Raw genomic sequence first — 10,894 nt, forward strand, 5'->3', positions numbered from 1 at the left:
TTTGTTAACTGATCATTCAAGATAATTGACCACTACCCTAGGCTAGTGACATGGCTTTGTTAACTGATCACTTCAGATTATTGACCACTTCCCTAGGCTAGTGACATGACTTTGTTGACTGATCATTCAAGATAATTGACCACTACCCTAGGCTAGTGACATGACTTTATTGACTGATCACCTCAGATAATTGACCACTTCCCTAGGCTAGTGACATGATTTTTTTGACTGATCACTCCAGATAATTGACCACTACCCTAGGCTAGTGACATGGCTTTGTTGACTGATCACTCTAGATAAATGACCACTTCCCTAGGCTAGTGACATGACTTTTTAACTGATCATTCAAGATAATTGACCACTGCCCTAGGCTAGTGACATGGCTTTGTTGACTGATCACTCTAAATAAATGACCACTTCCCTAGGCTAGTGACATGACTTTGTTAACTGATCATTCAAGATAATTGACCACTACCCTAGGCTAGTGACATGACTTTGTTGACTGATCACTTCAGATAATTTACCACTACCCTAGGCTAGTGACATGACTTGGTTGACTGATCACTCCAGATGATTGACCACTTCCCTAGGCTAGTGATATGACTTTGTTGACTGATCACTCCAGATAATTGACAACTACTAGGCTAGTGACATGACTGTTGACTGATCACTCTAGATAATTGACCACAACCCTAGGCTAGTGACATGGCTTTGTTGACTGATCACTCTAGATAAATGACCACTTCCCTAGGCTAGTGACATGACTTTGTTAACTGATCATTCAAGATAATTGACCACTACCCTAGGCTAGTGACATGGCTTTGTTGACTGATCACTTCAGATTATTGACCACTTCCCTAGGCTAGTGACATGACTTTGTTGACTGATCATTCAAGATAATTGACCACTACCCTAGGCTAGTGACATGACTTTGTTGACTGATCACTTCAGATAATTGACCACTTCCCTAGGCTAGTGACATGATTTTTTTGACTGATCACTCCAGATAATTGACCACTACCCTAGGCTAGTGACATGGCTTTGTTGACTGATCACTCTAGATAAATGACCACTTCCCTAGGCTAGTGACATGACTTTGTTGACTGATCACTTCAGATAATTGACCACTTCCCTAGGCTAGTGACATGATTTTTTTGACTGATCACTCCAGATAATTGACCACTACCCTAGGCTAGTGACATGGCTTTGTTGACTGATCACTCTAGATAAATGACCACTTCCCTAGGCTAGTGACATGACTTTGTTAACTGATCATTCGAGATAATTGACCACTGCCCTAGGCTAGTGACATGGCTTTGTTGACTGATCACTCTAAATAAATGACCACTTCCCTAGGCTAGTGACATGACTTTGTTAACTGATCATTCAAGATAATTGACCACTACCCTAGGCTAGTGACATGGCTTTGTTGACTGATCACTCTAGATAAATGACCACTTCCCTAGGCTAGTGACATGACTTTGTTAACTGATCATTCAAGATAATTGACCACTGCCCTAGGCTAGTGACATGGCTTTGTTGACTGATCACTCTAAAGAAATGACCACTTCCCTAGGCTAGTGACATGACTTTGTTAACTGATCATTCAAGATAATTGACCACTACCCTAGGCTAGTGACATGACTTTGTTGACTGATCACTTCAGATAATTTACCACTACCCTAGGCTAGTGACATGACTTGGTTGACTGATCACTCCAGATGATTGACCACTTCCCTAGGCTAGTGATATGACTTTGTTGACTGATCACTCCAGATAATTGACAACTACTAGGCTAGTGACATGACTGTTGACTGATCATTCAAGAGAATTGACAACTACCCTAGGCTAGTGACATGACTGTTAACTGATCTTTCAAGATAATTGACCACTACCCTATGCTAGTGACATGACTTTGTTCACAGCTGGTTATTCCTGATAATTGGGCACTTCCCTAGGCTAGTGATATGACTAAATATTTAAAATATTCCACCATGTATGGAATGCATTGCATTATAATAAAAAGGAAGAGAATAATGATCAGATTTTTAGATTTGAAAAGTCAAACCTCAGAATCATTGTCATCGCCAGATCAAATGTATAACACTATATATATATATATGTTAACTGTTTGTTTTTTGGTTAAATTGAATTAAAGAAATAAAATCTTAACGCATCTTTGTAATTATAGTGCCTGAAAATTTTCCTAGAATTAGATACATTAAGTAAAATTAGTGAATAAAAAAAAAATGTCTTTATATAATTGAAAAATGTCTTAAAATAAGAGAAAAAAATTACAATAAAAAAGGTTTTCAAATTATGAAATTAGGTGCCAGGAGAGAGCTAGAATGCATATTTTAACACATTGGCCCCAGAACACCAGCCGTAAAGGCCACCTCGCTATGCGTAGTGGGAGACTCGTTTCGCGAGTCTAACATTTCAGCTGTAACTTATCATATTTCTCCTATAACTTCAAAACATAATGACATCCCCGCTAACTAGTGATTCCTGAATAATGGGCACTACCTAGGCTAGTGACATGGCTTTGTTAACTAATCGTTTCAGATAATTGACTACCCTAGACCATTAGTGATAATGACAACTGGTGATTCCTTATAATTGACCATTACCCTAGACTTTTGATATAACTGATGTCTGATGTCCCCTAGCCTGGGCTATTTATAATATATCTTTTAAGGCTTACAAATGTATATGACCACCTGAATTTGTGTACCTTCAATTGCAGCTGTCTAAAACTATTACCAATCTCTCCAGTATCTTTTCTATAGATGAATATAATCAACCTGTCCAGTCACTCAAAAGTGTTATAGTCCATTGTAAATAAATACACAACACATAATAAGTAACTGGAAAGGTACAGCAGTTGCTGAAACAAGAAATGCAGAAAAATAAATACATGTACTCCTTGCACTTTACCTTTTTGTATTAACATGGTTAAGTGAACTAGTGAAATTAATATATTTGAAATTAGATTGATTTTTTTTAAATTGTCAGAATTCCCTTACTCCTAGTTTTTACTTTTAACTAAACAAAAAGTGATCAGCTTACTTGGAACAAAATATATCATTTGTAAATTTTCCTTTTAAGAGCATGTATATACATGTAAGTATATTTAAATTATTAATAAAGATACTTCCCGTCTTCACAAGTGTCAGAGGTTTTTCACTCTTTGTGTTAATCAGATTTAAAGAAAAAAAACACATCAGAACAATAAAAGAATTTGAGTATGCAGCTAAATTTACATATGGATTCTTACATACAAAAATAAATGTACCATAAATGTATATGAATGGGGTGTCAGACTCTGGTTTACACCAGCCAGATGTCTGTATACATACATGTACCAAAGCATGTAACTGTGCACAAGATGAAACAAGCACACTAGCCCCCATCCCCTTTGGCCATATGTTTATGGTGGGATCATAAGTAATAGTAGTCTAGATAATAATGACAAAAAGCCTTTCTAGACATCTTATTTATTGGTCTAATCAGTTACTGAGTTAGGCTTAGGATTAGTTTTAGATTAGTTTGTTCTGAGACTAAGATACAAGTGTATATGGGTCTCTAAAACAGATTTAGGGGGAGCAGGTTGGTTTGACATGACTGTAGCATAGGGACTGGACTACAGATCAGACATGATATAGCCAATAAATCTTCTGATAAGGGGAATAGTTTTTTTTCAAATGGATATGGACGATTGACCAGAACACCCCCTCCCCCCCCTAGTGAGGAACATTTGGTGGTCTATAAAGGGAATCATCCAGACATGATTGTAGCATAGGGACTGGACTACAGATCAGACATATAGCCAATAAATCTTCTGCATAAGGGGGGTATTTTTTTTCTCTCAAATGGATGTGGACGATTGACCAGGACTGGAGCAGCACCCCCCCCCCCCCCACCTTTTCCGCATAGTTACTTTCGCTGTGTGAACCCCCCCCCTTTTTAAATCGTCCTTTGAATGCTTATATGCTGTCTCTGTACAATATCTAAGCTAATGCATTATTCAAAGCGCTTATTATCTAATTTTCATATCGTCTCTGTTCCAGTGATGTATGCCCGTCATCTTGGGAGCTTTTGCACATTTTTTTGTTTTGTTTACCGCTTGCTGAGAGTTCTGTCAGATAATTATCGCGCCAATGCCGTGATCTCGTATCTCGCGTTGTTTTATAAAACTCATGAATATTCATACTACCCTAGGCTAGTGCTACGTAGAGCTAACCGCCCGCGAATGATAATTTAAGCAATAAATAAAGAAAAAACTTTAAAATGAAATAACTATTGTCTCTCAAATGAAATAAAACTTTAACTTTTTACACTTAAACAGTCTTTATGCTTTACGGAACGGTTGAATCCAACTTTTGATTTTCTCCTTGGCATCAGTTTTTGCTTTTCTGGTTGAAGTAATAGTGTTGTCACTTGAATCACACGGACTATCTGTTGATAAGAGTTCAAGTGGATATAGCTTACTTATTGGTCTAGACGTCGTGCCATTTTTAGTGCGTAAAATAGCAGACCTACAAAGTCCATCTCTCCCATAAACTTAACGATAATCGCTATATTTCACACTGTCCTTGGGGTGTCATCATGAATCTGTACAATGTCGCCCACTTTAATGATTTGAGTGTTAATTCCGGTGTTTCTATGTTGTTCCCTAAGTGAAGTGAGGTATTCTCGTCGCCATCTGTTCCAAAAGTCGTGAATAATGCGTTTTTGAACACTAGATTGTCTATTTGCTGTGTAATGTGTTAAGTTTTGTACGTTCTCCTCACTGCTGAAATTAATTGGTCCTGAATACGGTAAAGTTTTAACCCGTCTTCCATAGAGAAGATGAGACGGTGTAAGCGGTTCATCATCGGTAAGGTCCGTTGATACGTGGGTTAACGGACGATCATTTAAGGTAGATCACCAGTATATATTTTTTGAGACAGAATTTTTTTATAATTTGCCAAAATGAAGATTTTACTATGCTCTTTTCAAAAATATAATAAAAAGTATGGGTCACCGTGCTATTTTTCAAGCAATGAGTCGTTGAAAATTGCCAAAATTTGGTTAGTTTGTTCATGAAAAAACACATTATTGTGCATAAAAAAAATTCTATGAGATAGAATTTTGAAATAAATTGCTAGAAGAAAGGTTTCATAATATGTTTTAAGAAAATAAAAAGAAAACATGGTGTCACCGAACTTGTTTTCTTGCTACCAGTGAAAATTAAAAAAATCCCTATTAGACCAGTATAAATTTTGTACTAAAAGAGTTATCTCCCCTTAAATGGCTCATTTGAAAAAAGTGATTTGAAAACCAGAAAAAATGATATTTGTTAAAATATTTTGTATAATACTATTAATTAATAAGTTTTCTTCAAATAGAAAAAACAGTCTAGCTATTGAATTGCAATTATGTTTCTTAATTTGCAGATTTAGGCAAATAACTAGACCGATTTTGTACTGTGATTGTACAATCCAAGATGGCGGTATACCATCAATCTACCTTAATATAGCCTCTATCTCGATCACAATTGTCTCTAGCACTCTAAAAGTAACTAGTGCTCGTCCTAACACTTTCTTTATGCAATTCTTGGTCAAGCCGATCAATCGTTCCCACCAACCACCATACCATGGGGCACGTTTCGGAATAAATTTCCACTGAGTTCCATATATGTTGAGTTGTTCCTGAATAGAAGTAGATTTTGTAAGCATTTCAATTTCCTTCGCTGCTGCGGTATATGTTGTACAATTGTCAGACATCATGATTTTTGGTAACGATTTGCGGCTGGTGAATCTCCTAAACGCTAGAATGAATGTTTGTTCTGTAAGGTCTTCGACGATTTCCAAATGCACAGCTCTAGTGTTAGCGCAGGTGAATAGACAAATATATGCTTTACTAGTACTGTTGCTTTTTGTTCTAACATGCAATGCTCCTGTGAAGTCGACACCGGTTACGGTAAACGGTGGTGAATCATTAAGTCTGTCGGACGGCAGTGGTGGTGGGTCGGGTGTATGATAGGGTCTTCCTGTAATTTTACGGCAAGTAACGCAAGTACGGAGTATTGATTTAACACATTGTCGAATCGACGGAATCCAGTAAGACTGGCGAATAAATGTCACTGTACTTTCTAATCCAGAGTGAACATTCTTTGCGTGTGCATCCATCACAATTAATTTACAAAATCTGTCTTTGTTCGGTATTAGTACTGGAAATTTAGCTGATTCATCAATAGGTGCATTGTTAATTCTCCCGCCACAACGGATAATGTTCATTTTATCCATGTACAATCTAAGTTGCTTCACTAGCGCATTTTTCTCTGAATTGTTGTTTAAACTCTCAATAACATCCGGGTATTTACGCAGTTGCGAATCTCGAATCCATGAAGTCGAAGCAGTCTGAATTTCATTGACACTAAGATTTCCTGTTAGTTTGTCATTATTTCTACAGTTGTTTATGAATCGGTACATGTATGCAGTTATACGCAAAAGTTTTTGGTATAAGCTGTAGCGTTGTATATCCATAATTTTACTTATTCCTTCATAAGATCTGATTTTCTGTTGCGGTTCACTAGTTGATTGTCCTTGCTCAATGGTAGTGCTAAGAATGTGTGATTCTTTATTCTTCCACTGTGGCCACTTTGATTTGTCAGTGAGCCATTCGGGTCCTTTCATCCAAAGATCCAATTCTAAGAATTTGATTGCAGTAACTCCTCTCGATAGCATATCTGCCGGATTTGAATCTGTCGGACAGTACTTCCATGTGAATTCTTGCGTAATTTCGTTAATTTCCTTCACTCGATTACTAACGAAAACGGGTAATTGTTTCTCAGTAGTAAGCCAACTTAAAGTTATCTGACTGTCACTCCATAATGTGACGCTTGTAACATCCAAGTGTGATTTCAAATGCTTGACGAGTCTTGCGCCTATCAAAGCTGCACTGAGTTCTAACTTCGGAATTGTTAACTGTTTCAGTGGTGTCACTCGATTCTTTGACATGATAAGTACGGTTTCTTTTCCACTGACTAAATATGCGCATGCTCCATAGGCTTTCAAGCTTGCATCCGTAAACACATGTAATTCTACATTGTCTGATTGTTCTTTGAAATACGGTCTATTAATTTCCAAATGTGAACATTTATTTATATCTTTTAGTACACACTTCCATTCTGTTGTAATTTCAGATGTAAGAGGTTCATCCCAATGTAATCCTTTCTCCCACAAAGTCTGCATAAGCATCTTACTACGCACAGTAACTGGACCAATAAGTCCGAGTGGATCATAGATTTTAGACGATTGTCTTAAAATCTCTCGTTTTGTCATACGTGTATCTTCAATATCGGTGTATTCCGGTTTGGCGAAAGTAAGTGTGTCGTTACAAGTGTTCCATCTCAATCCAAGCACTTGTATGAGTTCGTCTTTGTCTAATACGCTGTGTGAATTTGCGCGGTCTCGCAAAAGTTGAGAATTTGAAGCCCATGAGCGCAAGTTAAATCCTGCTCTAATGAATAAGTCTCTTGATGTATCAAAATATTTCAGTAATGCACTCTCTGTAGGAAAACTCGACAGTATATTATCAACATACAAATCGTTCTTTAAAGTGTCAGTATATTCACAACGGTTCTCTCTCAAGTGTTTTTGTAGAACGGAATTCAGTATGAATGGCGATGAAGTGGCTCCAAATAATACAGACTTAAATCGGTAAGTTGATAGTGGAGTTGATGGGTCTGTTGGTGTATCGAACCAAAAGAAACGTGTGACATCTCTATCCTGTGTCTCTAATCCAACGTTCAAGAACGCCTTATCTATATCAGTAGTAACGGCAAATTGGTGTAAACGAAATCTTAAAAGAATGCCGACTAAGTCATTTAAATTGGGTGGAGTAGTCATCAAACAATCATTAAGACTAGACGATTCTGGTGTTGCTTTACAACTGCAGTCGAATACGACCCTGATTGGTGTTGTTGTTGAATCTTTTCTCACAGCATGATGCGGAATATAGTGTATTTTGCTCTTTTCATCGGCCTCATTAGAAGTATTCACTTTCTCTATGAAGCCCCTTTTCTCCTGCTCAGCCATTATTTCTCCATATTTTTCCAGTAGTTTGGGTTCTTTGCTAAGTCTTCTTACTACACTTTCCGTCCTTCGTTGTGCAATGGCTTTATTTGTCGGTAACGTTGGGTGATCCTCTTTCCATGGTAACGTTACAAAATATCTGTTGTCATGGTAACGAATTTGTTTCTCTTCATAAGTCTTTTGAATATCCATCTGTTCTTCTAAATTTGTAGTGTCAATTTTCTCGGAAGCCAGTGACTCTATTTTCCAAAATTTCTCCAAGTCGTACTCATCGGTTTTTGTTGCGATCATCACGTTCATCATTGAAGCTCTCTTGTATCCATCTGTGTCAGAGTTGTGTGAATGTAGCGTTCCAGACAACAGGTATCCGATTTTTGATTGAACAGCTGTCGGTCCTTCGCCTCGGATAATATCATTCTGAACAATTGACCAGAAGTAATCAGCTCCAATTAGAATAGAAATTTCAAAGTTTTCATCTGCTGTTACTGGGTGAGCTAATTTGATTCCTGACAAATATGTACTGTAAGTTTTGCTGCTTGGCGTACATAGGTTCTCATCGGTGCTGCGATCTCTGGAACGATCAAGACTCGAATCGGCAGTTTACCCTCTGTAGTTATGAGATATACCAATCCTGTTCTCAAATGGCGAACTTTAGTACTATTTGCATTGTCTCCAAATCCGGATAGGTTAACGCTTTCAGTTCCAGTAGGTTTGAGTTTCAAATTTTCGGCTAATTCCTCTGTGATAAATGAGCGCTGTGCGCCTTCGTCAAACAATATTTTTGCATCAAGTATTTCATGTCCTGCACTTACTGGGTTAATTGCTGTCTTTAAAAGTACATGATCTGTCGATTGCGAGTGTAAAACAGTGTCTGGTTCCTCCGCGTTGTGTTGAATTGTGCCTACGGTTATATCCCCTGTTGGTTTGTTGTCTTCATTTGTTTTAACATTGTCTTTGCAAATGCTGGTGTGATGACGTTTGTGACACTTGTTGCAAGTTTTTGTAGATTTACATGCGGACAAGCTATGGTGTCCTAGACAGTTAAAGCATAAACGATCTTTTTTCACGATTGACATCCGGCCATTGTAATCAGATACTTTAGTGCAATTAACAGACGAGTGTGGCTCCTTACAGTACGCACAGAGTGGCTTGGGTTTAGTGTTAGTTGCGTTTGTATTCTTGTTACCTCTATTTCGATTACTATAATTTGTATTTGTCAGAAAGGCGGCGGTAGCTGTAGGGTGTTCTAACTGTTCTGAAGTTTTGCCTGCATCCATAATATAAAGTTCATCGAAAATTCCACGGCGTAATTCATTCAGTTGTAAATCTGTAGATCTATATTGTCTGGCAAGATTTCTGCGGATTTCACCGGGTAGTTTGTTCATAATAATGGGCACTAAAAACGCTCCATATGTGTCTTCACTTTTACCTAATGACTCCAATCCTCTAATGTGTATCTCAATTTCATCGTAGAAGTTTTTCATGCTCGATATCGTGTATTTAGGGGCTGGTATATCAACTAGTGCTTGCATATACTTCTGTCTTATTACATGCGATTGTCCATATCTTTCTTGCAGTAAAGAAATAGCTTTCTCATAATTTGCATGTGTAAGCGCAAACCCTGTGACGGTTTTCAATGCTTCATCATGGAGTAGTGACTTCAAATTATTAAATTACTGAACATTTCCAAGAGTAGTGTTTTCGTGAACGGATATCTCGTATGAATCCCAAAATGACTGCCACTGCATAATATTACCATCAAAGGTAGGAAGATTCAATTTGGGCAACTTGTTGTACTCATTTAATCTAGTGTTACTACGTGAAAACTGAGTTTCCGGTACACGGAAGTTTGAATTACATGTATTCTGTTTATTGTATATCTCGGGTTGAGCATAACTTTGTTGATCATGAGCAGGTTGAGCATAACTTGGTTGATCATGAGCGGGTTGCGCATGAGCGGGCTGAGCAGAGGCGGGTTGAGCAGAGGCGGAATGTGAAGGGTCGCTATAACTGACAAAATCTTTTGCATTTGTACTGAGTGTAGATGTATTGACAAGAATGAGCTTTTGTATTTGCGTTATTTTTCCATCTAATGTGTAAGCATACTCATCTGAATCGACGATCTCGGCTTCTACTTCTCCTTCATCAAGATTTTCTAGAATGTCCTCATTAAGTTTTTGTAGTGTCTCTTGTTTCTTCAACAGATTGTTCACAATTTTAGTTAACTCTTCAGTGTTCACGGGCTCGTCTCCGTCGTCTCGGATGTCCTCAAATTTCTTCAAAAGTCGGGAAATAACGCTTCTGTGTCCTGCACGTATAGAACGTAGTTTGGAACTCATCTTGGTCCTACGGCACCAATATCTTAGAGTGGTATAATCAGACTTTTTAGGCACAAATAAGAAATACTAGTTGGTTTTACTTGTATTGATTCTAAACTCCATTTTCACATAAATCTCAACGTCATAAGTAGCATGACGTTACAATACATACATAGCGGTACCGCGAACGTCTTATGAACACAGTCCTGAATAATTCATATTGGCTCTTTATATTGGATTTGAGCTTGCTTTCATACTGAGAATATTCTCAGATCTGTCCTTAATGTCGTGCTTTTTTCTGGTTTTTTTTTAGAGGGGGCTTTTTACCGATTATATAAGTTTAACTAAATAGATATAGGAAGATGTGGTATGAGTGCCAATGAGACAATTCTCCATCCAAGTAAATCATTATAGGTCAAGGTACGGTCTTCAACACAGAGCCTTGGCTCACACCGAACAGCAATCTATAAAGGGCCCCAAAATTACTTGTGTAAA

General features: G+C 37.7%; 1 protein-coding gene across 1 annotated transcript; it reads right to left on the reverse strand.

Moving 5' to 3' along the window:
- Positions 1-5,507: 5,507 nt before the first annotated feature.
- LOC134692348 (uncharacterized) lies at positions 5,508-8,381 on the reverse strand. Its single transcript, XM_063552803.1, has one exon. It carries the CDS (start codon positions 8,379-8,381, stop codon positions 5,508-5,510), a length of 2,874 nt encoding a protein of 957 aa, XP_063408873.1.
- Between the last annotated feature and the right edge of the window lie 2,513 nt (positions 8,382-10,894).

The sequence above is a fragment of the Mytilus trossulus genome, chromosome 12, assembly GCF_036588685.1.
Source record: "Mytilus trossulus isolate FHL-02 chromosome 12, PNRI_Mtr1.1.1.hap1, whole genome shotgun sequence".
NCBI classification, from domain to species: domain Eukaryota; kingdom Metazoa; phylum Mollusca; class Bivalvia; order Mytilida; family Mytilidae; genus Mytilus; species Mytilus trossulus.